The sequence below is a fragment of the Somniosus microcephalus genome, chromosome 13 (assembly GCF_052327205.1).
Source record: "Somniosus microcephalus isolate GS21.2 chromosome 13, FLI_Smic_1.0, whole genome shotgun sequence".
Taxonomy (NCBI): domain Eukaryota; kingdom Metazoa; phylum Chordata; class Chondrichthyes; order Squaliformes; family Somniosidae; genus Somniosus; species Somniosus microcephalus.
Window position 1 is genome coordinate 172892441 of NC_140999.1, and position 19261 is coordinate 172911701.

Here is a 19261-nt window from a genome sequence, read left to right on the forward strand (position 1 = left end):
GTGTGGGTATTGGATGGTAACAGCTTGACTGTGATGCTGAACATGCTCAGCTTAGCCTGCTGATACTGTTTAGGTTCATGGCTACTTGGCGAGGTATTGGAGGGCCCAGATTGCTGCAGAATCGTATTTGAGCAGCCTGCACTTTCAGGAGGGGAAGGGGAAAAACTCCTTTAAACATCAGTCATAGAATAAGAAATACAATGCCAAAGCTGAGGTAACCTGACTTTTGACAACTCCAAAACAGGATACAGGAAATGTTCTGGTATCCGGCACCAACGGGACCGAGTTGGTGCTGTCCCATCAAAACTGCCGTATAAACCAGCGCTAATGTTAAAACATACGGAGCTTCTCGGCTCCGTATGAAACAACAAACCCTGTTGCTTAGCAACAGCTTTAAAACAGTTGGCCGCAGCTTAAAAGCGTCTCTGTAGCTAAGCAACAGCTTCAGCTAGACGCTTGGGAGCCACAACTGGGGGGAAAAAAAAGCAACGAGAAGTAAAAAAAACTTATAGGAAACGGCTCCTGAATTTTGCCGGTAGATAGAGCTTTCCGGACATTTAACCTCTGGTTAAACGAAAGTTTCCTGTAGTACGCTTTAATAAATACATTTTGGAACATGTTTTAACGTGTCAAAATTGACTTGTGGAGCACTTTCCAGCAAGGTGGGAGAGGAGAGGGGAATCACTAAGTAGCAATCAGACCAGAAAACTGGCTGATTTCCTTCTCTCTTTTTGCGCTTCCAAAGTCCGAAATGGTGAGTGCATAATGCTGGGCTGACACTCCAGTGCAGTACTGAGGGAGTGCTGCACTGTCTGAGGTGCCGTCTTTCAGATGAGATGTTAAACCGAGGCCCCGTCTGTGCTCTCAGGTGGATGTAAAAGACACTATTCGAAGGAGAGCAGGGGATTTCTCCTGGTGTCCTGGCCAATATTTATCCTTCATCCAACATCACTTTAAAAAAAAAACCCAGATTATCTGGTCATTATCGCATTGTTGTTTGTGGGAGCTTGCTGTGTGCAAATTGACTGCCACTTTTTCCTACATTACAACAGTGACTACACTTCAAAAGTACTTCATTGACTGTAAAGCATTCTGGGACATCCTGAGGTCATGAAAGGTGCTATATAAATGCAAGTTTCTTTAATGCAAATTTCATCAGCCTGTCCAGGAATATGGACGTGGCTCTTTACCAGATCAGTGAAGGGCCCGTATTCTCCGACCCCTACGGGTGTGTACGCGCTGTGTACACACCCGTAGGGACCTCGCAAGTGCCGGTTTCAGGCATGCGAAGCGCATGCACTGAAAGCCGGCACTTCCGATCTGTCAAGAATGCTCTTGACAGTTCGGACGCCTGCCTCTGCGGGCGGGGGGGGGGAAGAGAGAGAGTTCTGCTTTCTGCAGAACCTCCGCCCGCTGAAAACCCTTCGAAATCTTACTCCTGGTAAAAGCAGGCGTACGGTCTGCTTTTACCAGTATAAGTTTAAAAAAGTTTAAAAAAAATCAACTCATTTATGATGTAAAAATACTTTTTAAAAAAGGTAAGTTTATTTTTAGCTCTAAAAAAAAAATTAAATATTTTTCAAAAAATTAAATTTTTGTTTAAAATATTTAATTTAATGTCATTTTAACTCATTTTAAAAACGTGATTTAAAAAAAAAAATTTATTTAATGTTTTAGTGTCTTTTTTCAGTGATCCTCATACTTTTGACAGGTCCACCTGTCAAATGTATGGAGGGGGATTCCCTCCTCCCATTGGTTCCCCATGGCCCACGTGATCCCAGGGACGCCTGCGAACCGCCTGCAGCCGTGGGATACCTGGGTCTCTGCGTGCGCGGACCAGTCCGGACCGGGGAGCCCTCAGGTCAGGGCGTAGATTTTTTCCCGATAGGCGGCAGCCGCATGCAGGAAGCCTCCGATCGGAAAATACGGGCCGTTATCTTTAATTTTGGTGTGTCTAATATCACTGATGTCACCAAAGCTTTGCTTTTTACCCCGGGTGATACACAAATTGATGCACGGGAAGATAGTTTCTTTTGGCACATGTGTGAAACAATTATGATTTTAAAACCTGGAAGTTAATAGGCGTGCAATCTTATTTCAAGTTTAATCATAAAACCCTTCAGTGTACAATGCCGTACATCACGCGGCAAGCTTTTAATCTTATATAACTTACCCAAACTTCAGGATTTAACTTGCCGCATTAATGTGTGGGTGTGTCTTTTTTTTTAAAATAAGAAACTAACTGAAAATAACTTGTACTGTGCAAGATTCTGACTATAGTATATGAAGGGCAGGGAATGGGCATTTGCCAGTTCAGAGTTGCCCTAGAACCTCTATAATGTGTTCCATTAGTTTGTAAAACATCACTTAAAGAATAGTCACGAAAATTCAATTTATTTGTACTGAGAACTGAACAGATAGCAAGAACAGAGAGATCCATCAGTGTAGTTACACAGCTCTTTAAAAGCATGATTGCAGGTGGAAAAAAAACATAAAGGAAAATTGGATTTATATATGTAGGACATTGAATACAGAGTAATGAAATGCTGGTTAGGTACAGTTGGAAAACTGCATGCAGTTTTGGATACTCCATTATAAAGTGTATGTTTGTAGTGGCTATTAATCATTGAATCAATTGTGACATTTTAAGAAGAAATTAGATAAACAGTTGAAGAGGAAAAATGTTAATGGATGTGGGAAAAGAGCAGCAAAATGGGATTGGAGTAATCCCAGGGGCCAAATAGCAGAATGGATAGTTAACTGGCTGCAAGACAGAAAGCAGAGAGTAGGGGTAAAGGGTAGCTATTCAGAGTGGCAGAAATGGGGCGGGTCCCACAAGGATCAGTACTGGGACCACTGTTGTTCACGATTTATATTAATGATTTAGACATTGGAATCAAAAACACAATTTCTAAATTTGCCGATGACGCCAAATTTGGGGGTGCAGTGAGTGGGTGGGGATAGTCAATACTGAGGAGGACTGTATCAAATTACAAGAAGACGTTAAACTTGCCGAATGGGCATATAATTGGCAAATGAATTTCAACACAAGTGTGAGGTATTACATTTTGGTAAGAAAAATAAGGTCACATATTACTTGGAAAATAAGAATCTAAACAGGGTAGAGGAACAAAGGGGCGTGGGAGTACAAATCACTAAAAGTAGTGACGCAGGTTAACAAGGCCATGAAAAAAAGCAAACCAAGCACTAGGGTTTATTTCTAGAGAGTTAGAATTGAAAAGTAGAGAAGTTATGCTAAACTTGCATTGAACCTTGGTTAGGAGAAGGAGGTGGGGTAGCATTGCTGGTTAAAGAGGAGATTAACACAATAGTAAGGAAGGATATTGGCTCTGATGATGTGGAATCTGTATGGGTAGAGCTGAGAAATACCATGGGGCAGAAAATGTTAGTGGGAGTTGTATACAGACCCCCAAACAGTAATGCTGAGATTGGGGATGGCATTAAACAGGAAATTGGAGACGCGTGCAATAAGGGCACAGCAGTTATCATGGGTGCCTTTAATCAACATATAGATTGGGCTAACCAAATTAGTAACAATACTGTGGAGGAGGAATTCCGAGAGTGTATACGGGATGGTTTCCTTGTCCAATATGTCGAGGAACCAACTAGAGATCAGGCCATCGTAGACTGGGTATTATGTAATGAGAAATGATTAATTAGCAATCTTGTTGTGCGAGGCCCCTTGGGGAAGAGCGATTATAATATGATAGAATTCTTTATTAAGATGGAGAGTGAAGTAGTAGACTCGGAGACTAGGGTCCTGAATTTAAATAAAGGAAACTACGATGGTATGAGGCGCGAGTTGGATAGGATGGATTGGGGAACGTTAAAGGGTTGACGGTGGATAGGCAATGGCAAACATTTAAAGATCGCATGGATGAACTACAGAATTTGTTCATCCCTGTCTGGCATAAAAATAAAACAAAAAAGGTGGCGCAACCGTGGCTAACCAGGGAAATTAGGGATAGCATAAGATCCAAGGAGAGGACATATAAATTGGCCAGAAAAAGCAGCAAACTTGAGGATTGGGAGCAGTTTAGGATTGAGCAAAGGAGGACAAAAGGATTAATTAAGAGGGGGAAAATAGAGTATGAGAGTTTGCAGGGAACATAAAAACTGACTGTAAAAGCTTCTATAGATATGTGAAGAGAAAAAGATTGGTGAAGTCAAGCGTAGGTCCCTTGCAGTCAGAATCAGGGGAATTTATAATGGGGAACAAAGAAATGGCTGAGCAATTAAATACATACTTTGGTTCTGTCTTCACAAAGGAGGACACAAATAACCTCCCAGAGATGTCGGGGAACATAGGGTCTAATGAGAGGGAGGAACTGAATGAAATCAGAATTTGTAGGGAAATGGTGTTAGGGAAATTGACGGGCTTGAAGGCCGACAAATCCCCAGGGCCTGATAATCTACATCCTAGGGTACTTCAGGAAGTGGCCCTAGAAATAGTAGATGCATTGCTGGTCATCTTCCAAAATTCTATAGACTCTGGCACAGTTCCCATGGATTGGAGGGTAGCTAATGTAACCCCACTATTTAAAAAAGGTATTAAGAGAGAAAATGGGAAATTATAGACTGGTAAGCCTGACATTGGTAGTGGGGAAATGCTAGAGTCCATTATAAAAGATGTAATAGCAGAGCACTTGGAAAACAGTGACAGGATCGGACAAAGTCAACATGGATTTACAAAAGGTAAATCATGCTTGACTACTGGAATTTTAAAGGATTTAACTGGTAGAATAGATAAGGGAGAACCAGTGGATGTGATGTATTTGGACTTTCAGAAGGCTTTCGATAAGGTCCTGCATAAGAGATTAGCGTGTAAAGTTAAAGCGCATGGGATTGGGGGTAAGGTACTGACTTGGATAGAGAACTGGTTGGCAGACAGGAAGCAAAGAGTTGGAATAAACGGGTATTTTTCCAAGTGGCAGGCAGTGACTAGTGGGGTACCGCAGGGATCGATGTTAGGACCCCAGCTATTCGCAATATATATTAATGATCTAGACGAGGGAACTAGATGTAATATCTCCAAATTTGCAGACAACACAAAGCTGGGTGGGCATGTGTGCTGTGAGGAGGATGCCGAGAAACTCCAGTATGATTTGGACAGGTTGGGTGATTGGGCAGATGCAGTATAATGTGGATAAATCCGAGATTATCCATTTTGGTGGCAAAAACAGGAAGGCAGATTATTATCTGAACGGCAATAGATTGGGAGAAGGGGAAGGGCAACGAGACCTGGGTGTCCTTGTGCACCAGTCGCTGAAGGTAAGCATGCAGGTGCAGCAGGCGGTTAAGAAGGCAAATGGTATGTTGGCCTTCATAGTGAGAGAATTCGAGTACAGGAGCAAGGATGTCTTGCTGCAGTTGTACAGGGCCTTGGTGAGACCACACCTTGAGTATTGTGTGCAGTTTTGGTCGCCTTATCTGAGGAAGGATTTCCTTGTCATGGAGGGAGTGCAGCGAAGATTGACCAGACTGATACCTGGGATGGCAGGAATGACGTATGAGGCGCGATTGGGTCGATTGGGCTTATACTCGCTGGAGTTTAGAAGAATGAGAGGGGATCTCATTGAAACTTATAAAATTATAACAGGACTGGACAGACTAAATGCAGGAAGGATGTTCTTGATGGCGGGGGAGTCCAGAACCAGGGGTAAGCCATTTAGGACAGAGATGAGGAGGAATTTCTTCACCCAGAGAGTGGTGAACCTGTGGAATTCTCTACCTCAAAAGGCAGTTGAGGACAATTCATTAAATATATTCAAGAAGGGGTTAGATATATTTCTTAAGGCTAAAAGGATCAAGGGATATGGGGAGAAAGCAGGGACAGGGTACTGAATATGGATGATCAGCCATGATCTCATTGAATGGCGGAGCAGGCTCGAGGGGCTGAATGGCCTACCCCTGCTCCTATCTTCTATGTTTCTATGACCATACTTGGAGTATTGTGTACAGTTCTGGTCACCATGTTATAAAAAGGATATAGAGGCACTGGAGAGGGTGCAAAATAGATTTACAAGGATGATACCAGAACTGTGAGGTTATACCTATTCGGAAAGGATGAACAGGCTGGGTCTCTTTTCTCTTTGAAAAAAGAAGGCTGAGGGGTGACATAATTGAGGTCTTTAAAATTATGAAAGGTTTTGATAGAGTGGATACAGAGAGTGTTTCCACTTGTGGGAAAGAGCAAAACTAGAGGCCATCAATATAAGATAGTCACCAAGAAATCAAATGGGGAATTCAGAAGAAACTTCTTTACTCAGAGAGTGGTGAGAATGTGGAACTCGCTACCACAGGGAGTAGTTGAGGCGAATAGTACAGATACATTTAAGAGGAAGCTAGACAAGCATATAAGGGAGAAGGGACTAGCGGCTTACGCTGATGGGTTAGATGAAGAAAGATGGGAGGAGGCTCGAGTGGAGCAGAAACACCGGCATGGACTGGTTGGGCCGAATGGCCTGTTTCTGTGCCGTATATTCTGTGTAATTCTATGTAAGTACATGAGGGAGAAAAGAATAGAAGGATAGGTTGAGATGAAGTAAGGTGGGAGGAGGCTCGTGTGGTGCATAAACACTGGCTGAATATTTTATGTAATTCTGTATTGTAATGTTCTGAACACTGTCTGAAGTGAGCCATTTCAGGTCTTTCTGAGTAAACCCAACGTGATTAAATTTAGGCCATTTTGGCTTTGATGTTCACACTGATGCAGTTTGTTAAAGAATGTAATGCCTGAATAAGAACCTATTTATTAACTTAGGTTTTTTTTTCCAATTCTACTTGTACGTCAACTGGCCATTAAAGTTGCAACTAAATCTAATGCAAAACAACTTCTGCAAACTTGTTCTTGTACAGGTTGCTGGTATACAAAAAGATGACTGACAGCCGTGCTCATTACTTAACTGCACTATGAGTTTTGAAACCTTTCCAGACGGAGGAAAGATTTTCTGTGTTCGGGGGGAAAAAGTTTGTTGTGTTGGAGTTTTCTGTTTGAATCAAACGGTGATATGTTTTCTCGGATATCAAAGTACAAGATGGGTGATTTTCTGAATTCATGCTGCCGGATTGGAGGGTCGCCCATCAGGGGTGCATATCTAGAATATGGATAGTGTGTTACCAATGCTTTTTCTGTCCATTTGGACAGATCTATGGGCAAGTGACAAGAAAGAAACCTTGAATTTAATACTGGTTTTCAAACTTTTTTTGTAAACATTAACACACTCTTGGGGATCCCCTGCAAATATTCCTGCACTCCCATGTACCCCTTGTCCTAACATTTAAAAGCCAATGACGATTTAAGAAGATTAGTGTTTTTGCAGAAAATGTGTTTTATTCACATAGAGCAACAGAAATAATGTGCTAGTAAGTCAATAGATAAAAATTGAAATCTGGTGACGGGCAGACAGAAGTCGACTGAACTGGGGACCCCATTGAGGTCCAGGGGTCCCAATTTGAAAAAGTATACACTGACCGAGAGCAGTATATTTGAATCAGCGAATTTTAAATGAATATTGATTAGTTTCAGGTTCTGTAAATATTGTGGATTACATTCGTTAACCATTTAGCCATCTATTTTCTGACTTTTCCCCCGTAGATACGTATCGTGAAAGAATAAGACCAAAATATTGGAAAACTCTGAAGGGTCTCCAGAAAGACCGGCTGTAATCCAGCAACTACAGCAGAAGAATGGCTACAGAGTTTGATCTGTCTCCGCCAGAAATACCAGAACCGACCTTTTTTGACGACGTCCTGCGTTATGGTTTGTTCCTCGGGGCAATTTTCCAGATTGTCTGCATATTGTCTATCTTATTGCCTTCCTCAAAATCATCAGAGCCAGTAAGAACAAACTCACTCACTTTCTTTCTCATCTGAAAAAGATGATGCTCCTGATTTGGAGCGGAGGGAGGGAGCCATTGTTGGCTGTAGTTGGTGATGAAATGCTCGGATAGAGCACTGCACAATGGCTTTACCATGAAGATTTCTTCTTAAAAAAATTATAATCTTGTGTGTTTCATTCTAAAATCTCTATTACTTTAAATGTTCAACATACCCATTCCTGATTTACCACATGGGGATCCAGTAGATTTTCATCAATATTGTTGTGCGAAGGTGGCGGAGGCTATGGGAGGGTGGAATATTTTTCCCTCAGGATGGATGCTGCCAGAAGTAAGTCAGAGTGGGATATCTGCCTGCTGATCCGCCCCTGCCATGACCGTGATCCATTTTCCTGGGTATGCGGGGCAGAGTGCCAGTGGTATTTCCATTCTTCAGTGGGAGCCCACCACTGCTGTGGTGAGGTGCTGCAGTGGGGCACTCACTGTAGTATCTGAAGTGGGCAGGGCCAGTTTTAAAGGGGACAGAAGCCCCCAGACGATTTGGCATGAGATTTTAAATTGGCCCTGAATGAGCCTAGTAGCCAAGCGACAGGCAATTGGAGGGGTTGGGAGAAGGAGCGTTGCCCAGCTCTCCTACCTCCCAGTCATAATAATCCTTCTTCCTTCTGTTGCTGCAGTCCTACTGTGCCCTCCTTTCTTGTCCTCTATTCCATGGGCCATGCAGATGTGAGAATGGAGGAAAATCGTCTGGAGTCCTGAGCTCCACCCTTTCATGCAGTGGGGCAGGCAGTAATGGGGACAGAGGAAGATTTTGGCTGTCGACTTGTAGGGGCAGGGATTCGTCAGAAGGTCTTCCTTCCCCATTCTGTTTGATTCTTGACCTTAAGACAACTTGTTTTTAGGTGGTAATCCAGTGGGAACTCCACTCTGCTTCCTCAATATGGAGGACGTGTCTCTGTGGCTTGTTTTCAGGATTAGTGGTCAGTCATACATTAGCATGGTCAAAGGCCTGGGAGGAGGGTTGTGCCTGAACTGTTCACTGGGGAAAGCAGAATGGTGGGAGGAAACTTATTCCATTCTCTGCTTCAGTGGGACCGAAGGCAGAGAAACAAACCAAAGCAATCAGGACAGCTTTTGGAGTAGTGTTTCTGGTAACAAAAGGTTAAATGAACCTAACAATTCTTCAAGAATCATCAAGGAAGGGATTTCCTCCTGTGGTATATTCAAAAACATTTAAACTATTTTCTTACAAATTCGCACATATTTACCAAAAGTGTTATTTTCAGTATGTATTTGAATAAGATTGAGTTCTTCTCAACCAATATTCGTCTTGGCACGATGAAAACTGTTTGAGTAACAGCTGGAGATGAAAGTAATGAATTCACTGCTGCCTGCCAGTCAAGAAGCATTCCACTTTCAGTTCTTATAATATTAAATGCGAACATAAAGGTACTTGGGCCCATGTGATCGCAGGCCCCTTTTCAAGCATTCGTTTAGTAACTTGTAATTAAACCTACCATCCACGCACATGACAAGAAAAATCAATTCTATGCTAAGCCACTTGGTGGAGTGCATTTCTGCATTGAGAAAAAATTTTCAGTGAGAAAAAATGGGCACTTGTCCTGTGTCAAGTACATCTGTTTGCAACTGAGCAAGGGGTATTACACGTGGAAACATTCAAACCCCTATTTATCAACCGTCCCACAAAAAGTGTCTGTAGAAGCGGTGATGCAGGAGAAACTTTTTTTTTAAAATGGCTTCCTGCTTTGTGAGTAGAATTAAAAAATAGTTGGCCTAAAAGTTATTGATGAACCTGAGGAAATTAAACATAGAAAGGAATAAAGTGAACTGCTCAAACAAGGGAGGAGTTCATGAATGGAGCAGCGAAGAGCAACAAGCTTCAAAGGAGGAAATAAATCTTGAAAGAGCCAGATAGAGGTAAATAAAAATAAGCCTGTGTTACATGCATTTAGGTAAATTGCTTTAGTTTATACCTTGTCAGTCAATTTGAGTGAGCCCTGATATATCCTGGCTAGTCTCTGAGCAGAATTTTCTAGAACTAGTAAATGGTTAGAAAGTTCCTAATGTTATCAACTGACCGAGTCAGCAAGTAGCTAAACCAGACAGATTTGTTGAATAAGCTGATTTCCATTTTGGTTGATCTCAGCGCCACAGTTAAGGAGGTGAAAATTGGCCATCTGCTCGATTGCTATTCAGTGACCACATTATCGGAGGACGCTGAATTGGTACGCAGCAGTCAAATTGTCTGCAGGGCTCATTATCTGGACTTGTACTTGGAAGAATGGCACTTGCGTGAGATGCCCACTGTTGGCTGGCATTGTGAAACTGTATCCCAGCGAGGAATCTGTGCCTTCATTGCCTGGAGAGCAAAAAAAAGAAAATGGGAGAAATGAAACACAAGGCAAAGGAATTTACATGTGTACAATGCGAGGAAACCTTGTGCTGCCACATTAAAATGACCACAGCACATTATTATTTCCATATCCAGTCCTGTAATTAAGTAGTCCGCACTGCTTATAGCGGGCACATTAGTGTGAGCTCGATTTGTCCACTAAGCAGTGGATGTTAAAAGTGCAAAGTGTCAAAACAAACTCTGTCTACACTTTTAAGAGAGATTTACTTTCTGAACCTAAATCTGGTCTAGGTTCCTTACTTTGTCAGCCCAATAGATTAAAGGACACCGCTGGCAAGCTGCTGTATGTTAGACTGAAACAGGCTGACCACAGCGCGCGTCCTAACATCCAACCTAGCTCCTATAGAAGACCTCTGTTCACTACACTGGCCACCAAAGAGAACGACTGCTGATCATTGGTTCTCAAAAAGTCTCAGACTGGCAATTAAACCCAGATATAAACAGTGACACTGCAGTGCTGAGGCACTCCGCTTCTCGGGTGAATAGATAACAATACTTAATAGCACTTTGAATTGCCCAAAATAGCCAACGTATTTAATATACGAGGCGCATTTGTAATTGACTTCAGCGGAGATGGCAATGCCCGATATAGGCAGCTGCCCATCCTAAGCGTAGATGGTGTAAATGGTGGGGACTGTACCCACTTATGAAAGAAGGTAATGTAACAAAATTCAAGGTAATCGTGAAATGTGCAGATTATAAAAGCCCATATGAAGTTATAAAATACACACTGCATTTTACTGCTAATATATTCCAAAATCCTTCCTTCATTTTAAATGTTATTCTTAGTTTCACTCTTGCCTCTCCTCACTTGACGGCAGTGAGTTATGTTGGGTTCAGTTCCACAGGTGGCTACAGCCCACTGATGCATTACTCAAGTGGCTATTTTTCACACTCAGTACTCACTGGTAACTTTCAGTCGATACTCAACCATGTAGGCTGTCACCATTGGGTCTGCTCGTGTCCTCGCCTGATTCTCTACATGCGCACCTCCAGCATTGGTCACTGGATACTGATCAGGAGCAGTTTCTTTGCCATTTTATCTCTTCACTTTTTTGCCCTGGAACACTGACGTTAATTGTAGCGCCCATGTTGTTGTCCTGACTATAATTAACTAACTCGCCCCAAACTAGATGAGCCATGAGCCACTGTGGATGCATTGCACGCCTCTGATTTGAACGGTTTTAAATTGGTGCAGTCATATAGGCGTCTCTCTTGTGCCTGAGATTGTAAGGAAAGATAAATGTTTCAAATTGAATATTGACAAAAAAAATTGCACTTTGTTTTATGAATATGATACCTGAATTCAATATTTGTTTGTGTTTGGGACAGAACTGAGTTTCAAAATATATTTGCCTAACATATTTGCAGTGTCATAAAGTTTTTATGTCAATGTTTATACTGGAGTATTTGAAGATTGAGGATATTTCAGTTCTGTTAAATACAATATTGGGTAATTTAGTACATCGGATAGTGATGACTTGTAATATCCCTTGACTGCTTTATCCCTTGTTACTTGTTACTCATTATCTTTTTACATAAGAGTAAACCAGAAGGTTCTGCGTTACATTGGCAAACAGAGGGCTTATTTCACTTTTTTTAAATAAGATATTTCTTTTTCATTTCCCCTTTTTTTTTTTTTTTTTCTTTTTAATTGTATTTTCTTTTATTTAAGGCATGCCCCCACCCCCGCTCCATGCCACCAGCAACCCTAGGTTAGCCTTGTGTGTATCCCCTGGTTCTATTAGTGACACTGTACAATCTGCTGTCTAGACGAATGACTGATATCCAGGAGTTAAGCCAACCTATATGTATACTAAGAATCACTGTGGGCGTACCTTCACGTCACGGACTGCAGCGATTCAAGAAGGCGGCTCACCACCACCTTCTCGAGGGCAATTGGAGATGGGCAATAAATGCTGGCCTTGCCAGCGACGCCCACATCCCATGAACGAATAAAAAAAATACTTTTGCTGTATCAATTCCTGTCTAACCGGCTACTTATAATGCTGTAGCAAAATACTGCGGATGCTGGAAATCCAAAATAACAACAGAAAACGCTGGAAAAACTCAGCAGGCCAGGGCAGCATCCGTGGAGAGAGAAACAGAGCTAACGTTTCAGGTTGAAGACCCTTCGTCAGAACTGAGAAAAAATCAGGAAATGAAACCAATTAAAAAGCAAGTTTGGGGGCTGGGAAACGGGGGAGGGGATGAAAGAACAAAAGGGAAGTTTGGGGAGACCAAGCGCAGATTGGGTGACCGCTTTGCGGAGCACCTCCGTTCAGTCTGTAAGGGTGACCCCGAGCTTCCGGCCGCCTGTCATTTCAATTCACCACCCCATTCCCACTCAGACCTCACCGTCCTCGGCCTCTTGCACTGTTCCACGGAAGCTCAGCGTAAGCTCGAGGAACAGCACCTCATCTTCCGATTAGGCACTTTACAGCCTTCTGGACTCAATATCGAGTTCAACAATTTCAGATCATAACCTCAGCCCCTATCATATTTATATATTTTTTATCCACACTTTTAGTTTGTGCCTTTTCCTTTTTTTTTCTCTCCCACATGGCAGCTGTCTTTCATCCTGCCAGCGCAATTCACACTTCATCTAGAGCCATCTTTTGTTTCTTAATCTGTCCTATTACCATCTCGTCTCGCCTTGAATATCTCTTAATGTCTCTTCACCTCTCACAGAACTTCCCTTTTGTTCTTTCATCCCCTCCCCCATTTCCCAGCCCCCAAACTTGCTTTTTAATCTGTTTCATTTCCTGCTTTTTTCTCAGTTCTGACGAAGGGTCTTCGACCTGAAACGTTAACTCTGTTTCTCTCTCCACGGATGTTGCCTGGCCTGCTGAGTTTTTCCAGCGTTTTCTGTTGTTATTACTTATAACGCTGATTGTTTGGCCATTGATGTTGGAGCTTGGGCTGAGGGCTCAGGCAGGGCCAAAGGTTGTGGGCAGGGACAGACCAATTGTACACAAGTGGGGGAAAGTACCCTCTCTTAACCCATTCCATTTTAAGCACTAGTGGTACCAGTTAGCTATCCCTCTTCATTTTGCCTCATTGCTTTAAGAGAAGGATATTTTCTGTTCTGTGGGGAAGCTTATCTAAACACTTTTCTGATTGGGGTATCTCATCAAGTTCTGCATGAAAGGCTACCAGATAAGCTCAAAGTGCCATCATTCTGTTGTACGGTGTATCTCCGAAGAGTACCTGCCTTAAGTGCTTTCAACAGCTCGAAGTCCCTCAGAGAATTTGGTGATTTTTTTTTTTTTAACTCTCTTGCCAGCAGTAGAAGATGTCAGATAAACCATTTTTGATCATTTAACTAAAAAATTAAATTGTTAAATCCAAATACTTTAAATCTGGTCTGCTGGTATAACAGAGGACCAAGAGGGAAGATTTGTGAGGCACTGACGGTCATTATGAGGGAGTCAATGAATGCTGGTGAGCTACCAGTAGATTCAGTACTGGTAAAATAATGGAATCAACTATCAGGAGTAAACGTGAGGATTATCTGTCTGATAACTTATTAAATAGAAGCTAGCATGGATTCAGATGGGAAGAATCCCGTCAGACAAAACTCCTTAACTTTTTCCCAAGTGGACTGTGCTGGGTCTTCAGTATGGTGTATGTATGAAAGGATGCGTCCTTCAAATTTGGGAAGAAATTGATTTTCCGCCATCTCGTAACTTGAAAATTGATTGTGAAAATTGGTTAAAAATAGATTCTTGCTCTCAAGTGACATTAGGTAGCTTGGGAAAGGAGAGGGGCAGTTCGATCTGGACTGATTGACAGTACTGCCCATTTATATTGAGCAGTGCAGCAGCAAATTCACAAATTTCTCGCTTAGTTGACCAACAGCACGCAGTAATAAGCATTTTTTAACAAAACCATAATGGATTATGATAGCTTGCCATTTACAAAGGATATAATTGGTTTCCAAGTAGTCTACAGCAGATGAATCTTGAATTTATTGGTATAAGTTTCAGTCTGTTTTAACTTGTATTTCTGTCTGTTGAAACTTATGCTTGCAGCTGTGATTCAAGTTCTGTTTTTTTCATTCAAGTATATGCCTTTCAGCTATTTTTTTTAACATGTTATACATGCCCTGGTGCCTCACCTGCTGGAATTACTGAACTGGAAACTATTTTCCCAATGAATTAAATCACAAGATTCAATTGCAGCTACTGTTAGGACACATACACTGTTAGTGTCAGCTTTGGCTCAGTTGGTAGCACACTCACCTCTGAGTCAGAAGGTTGTGGGTTCGAGTCCCACTCCAGGGAGTTGAGCACACAAAGGCTGGTACTCCAGTGCCGTGCTAAGGGAGTGCTGCACTGTCGGAGGTGCAGTGCTCTCGGATGAGATGTTAAACCGAGGCCCCGTCTGCTCTCTCGGGTGGATGTAAAAGACCCCATGGCACTATTTCGAAGTTGGGGAGTTATTCCTGGTGTCCTGGCCACTATGTATCCCTCAACCAACATAACAAAAACAGATGATCTGGTCATTATCACATTGCTGTTTGTGGGAGCTTGCTGTGCGCTAATTGACTGCATTTCCCACATTACTCCACTTCAAAAAGTACTTTATTGGCTGTAAAGCGCTTTGAGACGTTCGGTAGTCATGATAGGCGCTACAGTATATAAATGCAAGTCTGTCTTTCTTTCATTCTCTACCATTCCATAAAACATTTAAAAGAACAGCTCTAATTTCCCTTTGCTCCATTTTGTCTGCCTGTGATTTTCTTTTTTCTAGGTTTAAATCCAGCATACGGGATCCTAGAGCAGAGTTAATGCTAAACTTCTGCAAATAACGGTGTAGATCACAGTTAGAAGATTGAGTGCGTTGTGAGCATCCTACCTTCGGATGGATGGTTGTCAGTGACGCTGAGAGTGTACAGAAGAGATTTACTCAGGTGTTACCAGGAATGAGAGGCTTTAAATTATGAGGATGGATTACTGAAACTGGAACTCTTTTCACTGGAGAACTGACAAAGGTGTTTAAAATGGTGGAGTTCTGATGAAGTAAACCTGGCTGGTGAGTCAATAACTGGAGGACATAAATTTATCATCACCAAAGGAAAGAGTGAGGTGGAAATAATTTTTTTTAATGCAGAGAGTTATCAGGACATAGAATGTCCTCCTAGAAACAGTGGTGGTAGCAGTATCCATAATTGCTTTTAAAAGCGAAGTAGGTAATTTCTTTTAAAAAAAGGAAAACAATTAAAGGGAATGGGGAAAGAGCAAGTCAGTAGGACTAAATAGATAGCTGGTTGACAGCCAGTACAGGTGTGATGGGCTGAGGAGCCTCCTGTGCATTGAACTAATTCTGTGATCTGATGTTCCTTTGTTTTAAGTGTATTTTTTTTTCTTTACCACGTTAATTGCTATCCATAATGCTTTGTGCAGTCTAGTGTTTGTAATCTTGTGGTGTAGACAATATAGGAGGTTACATTTGATTTAATTGACTGGATAAGATAAATAGAGCGTTGAACAATAGTTATTTATCCTCCCACCTCCACTGTGGCCGACTGCATTCCCCTCTCTAAGGCAGGAAGATTTGGTAAATCCTGTACAGGTTAGCCAAAGAGAACAGAGACGCACCCTGAAGGAAGATGGCATGGGGGGTGTTGAGGGGAAAGAAAAATTGCTTCACTTTGTTCAAAACCCTTCATATGCCCTCAAGTACTGTTTGGATGACGCCACTGCTTTAAAGCCATTGGTGGTGACGAGTTAGGTTTGGATGAAGAAGATCTTTCAGCCCATTTAATCTCACCCTTCCAGAATACCAACCGTACTATTTTCACATTACAGCATCAAGTTGTTGCTTAAAGTGTCCCGGCACCCCTGTTGCAATTGTTGTTCACCCTCTGTATAAAAAAAAATATTTCTGACATTTGTCCCAAATTTCCCTTTCACAACCGTGAACTTGCCCTGCTGTCTTGGCATATCTGAAAGTATTGTCCTGGGTTTCCTTTCTCGATCTCATTATTTTATATGGTCCCCTGTGTGATATTTCCGGTTGAAGCTGAAGAACCCTAGCTTATCCAGTTGTTCCACTGCGCCCTTCTGTCCAACACTGCAGTGTGCTTTAAAGGAGCAATATACCATAATAAATTCAATTGGAACTTGCATCCGCCCTCAAGGGAATTGTTTCTGACTCCCAATAATTTTGTGAAAGACGTGATTATCTTCTATATTCAGTGGCACATATCAAAGCCGCATAACCCATCCGGGATCCTTTTCCCCTCTATAACAAGTCGTATCACAGTTGCTGTCCTACAGAAAATGTACTTTAAGCCCCTTTTCGCATCCCCTGAATGGATTATTTTGCAAATACTCACAAATTTGCTACCTTCCCATCAGACATAACTTCAGAGAATATGATGGTAATCTTAAAGTTTTCAGGGGTGTGATTGTGGGAGGGGAATCAAATTATTGTAAAATTAACCTGGGGGCTGTTGATACAAGCTCCATGAACCAAGAGAACCTTTACAATCCTGATCCAATCAAATATGAAACCGTTTATATGGCCTTCCAGAAAGCATTTGATCTACTGTCACATAATAAATTGGTTGAGAGGATTACATAGAAATTACTACACAGAAACCGGCCATTCAGCCTAACCAGTCTGTTGACATTTACCCTCCAGGCGAGCAAATAGTTCTTATCCCATTTACCAACCCCATTCCCATATTCCTTCAACCTATTTTCCTTTTGATGTTGACAGTTTCTGCCCCAACCACTAGCTCTGGAAGTGAATTCGACAGCCTCATAACTCCGTGTGAAGAAGTTTCTCCTGCCCTCTGATCTAAATCTCTTACGTTTAACCTTGTATTTAAGGCCCCTCGTTCTTGACCCAACAACTACTGGAAGCCGCCTCAACTATCCTGTCGTAATGTTTAAAAAAAAACTTCTATTATATTGTCCCGAAATCTGCATCAGTCTAATGAAAAAAGGACCCAACTTTTCAAGTCTTTATATTTGTATTTTCTCATATATCAGGAAGCATCCGAGGGAATCTCTTCTTATGGTCGTCATAGGTTCTCTTGGTTTCTCACTTATTTATTTATCCATGACATCCTAAAACTACTAGTGGTTTCCTTTTTCAATGGAATATACTTATACCTGTACCCTTTGATTAGGGCCCGTGACATAAAAGGAAAAATGGCGATGTAGATGAAAGATGGCAACGGGTTATGGTAAATGGATGTTTTCAGATTGGCTGACGACAGCACCTGGGGTGCTCCAGGGGATGGTCTTTGAGCTACTTTTGTGTGTTTTTTCTTCTTTCTTTTGTAATCTCTGTCTAATTTGCTTTGGATCCAGACATAAAGGGGTGGAAAGTTTGCTGATGATGTCAAGCAAACTACCAGGACCAATGCAGGAGACTACAGAATCCAAGTTACGAGAATGGAGAGAGAGAGAAGTGTCAGATGTGGCTTAATGTAGAAAAATGTGAGAACAAGAATGCAGAATAGAAATATACCTTTAAATAGGAAATTTATGAACATAGTGGAGAAGAAAAAGTATCTATTTGTGCAAATCCTTAAGAGGTATGTGGACAGGTTTTTTAAAAAAGCCATTAAAAGACGCGTGCAACTTTTCTATCCAGGGGATTGACTACAAAACCACGACTAGAAAACGATGGTTAGGTCATATTTGGAAAACTTTGCAGTTTTAGGCTCCTCACTTTAGGAGGGATGTAAGAGCCCTGGGCTGATGGGGTATGAATTATGGGCAAAAGCTAGAGCAACTAATGCTTTATTCTCACAATGGAGATCAAGGGTGGATTTCATAGAGGTGTTCAAAATGATCAAAGGACTAGGCCAGGTAAAAGTAGATTATTTCCATTGGCAGTCAGTTCAAGTCAAGAGGCCACGATCTCTACATAAACACTAGATACATAAAGGGGAAAATGACATTCTTGCACACAAAGAACACTTTGTCATAAGTGATGATTAATGAATTGCAATATTCAAAATGTACTGGATAGATATTTAAGAATATAGGCCTAGAAATTCAGTTGCGTTTGCGCCCACTTAGGGGCGAAAGAGTGGGTTGCGCCGGAAGTTTTTTAGTGCCCGAAATTAAGTTGGGCCCTAACATCGGCGTTAGCCGGTAGCGCTGCGCCGGCACCGATGACGTCATCGGTGTGCGCAGCGCCCCGGTTCCAACGCGATTCCGTTCCGAAGGCCAAATTCCGTTGCGGCCGCCTCGCCCGCAGCGGCCGCAAACAACGTTTGGAAACGGGGCCTTGCAGCTCCGAGAGGCCGGCGCATAAAGGTGGAGGGGCGGCCGGCCGCTTTCCCGGCGGCCGCATGGCCGCACCTCCCTCCCCGGACTCCTGCACCACCCCCCCGCAGCATTGCTGTCTGACTCCCGCGAGCCCGGCACTTCTCCGTGGTGCCGGGCTCATTTGCCGGGGGAATCCAGCGGCGATCTCACGGCTGCAGGCAGCTCCTCCTTAAGAGAAGGAGGAGGCCTGCAGTACCCCAGCCTGCCGCACCGCATCGGGTGGCGCAGCGGCAGCTGGACGCCTGAAATAGACTTTCATCGCCCCAAGCGAGGCGGCCAAACCCTGCAGTAGCGCCCGCCTCCGTCTTGGCCCGTCGCAACTGAATTTCAGGCGGGCGCTGCGGGAATCCGGGCGAGCGCTAAATTTCGGGCGCTGAAGACCTGGCGGGGCCTTACTGAATTTCTAGGCCATAGAGTTTGGTGAGAAAGCAGGATAATGGGATTAATGTAGGGGAAAAAAGCAGGCCAACGTGACTGTAAACTCTGCCCCAAGAGGGCCTTAAGTTCAGTGCAGATCGCCACCAAAGTCTTCCACTTCTTTCGAATGAGACGTTAAACCGAGGCCCTGCCTGCCCCCTTGGGTGGATGTAAAAGATCCCACAGCACTATTTGTAGATAAGTAGGGGAGTTCTCCCCAGTGTCCTGGCCAACATTTATCCCTCAGACAACAC

At 42.7% G+C, this 19261-nt stretch overlaps 1 protein-coding gene across 1 annotated transcript in view; it reads left to right on the top strand.

Annotated features, from left to right (window-relative positions):
• manbal (mannosidase beta like) overlaps positions 1 to 19261 on the top strand; it is a 49313-nt gene that overhangs the window by 11920 nt on the left and 18132 nt on the right. The window contains exon 2 of the mRNA XM_086005602.1: positions 7619 to 7860. Within this exon, the coding sequence (XP_085861728.1) occupies positions 7711 to 7860 (150 nt within the window). The 5' untranslated portion in view covers positions 7619 to 7710. The remainder of the gene's footprint in view (positions 1 to 7618; positions 7861 to 19261) is intronic.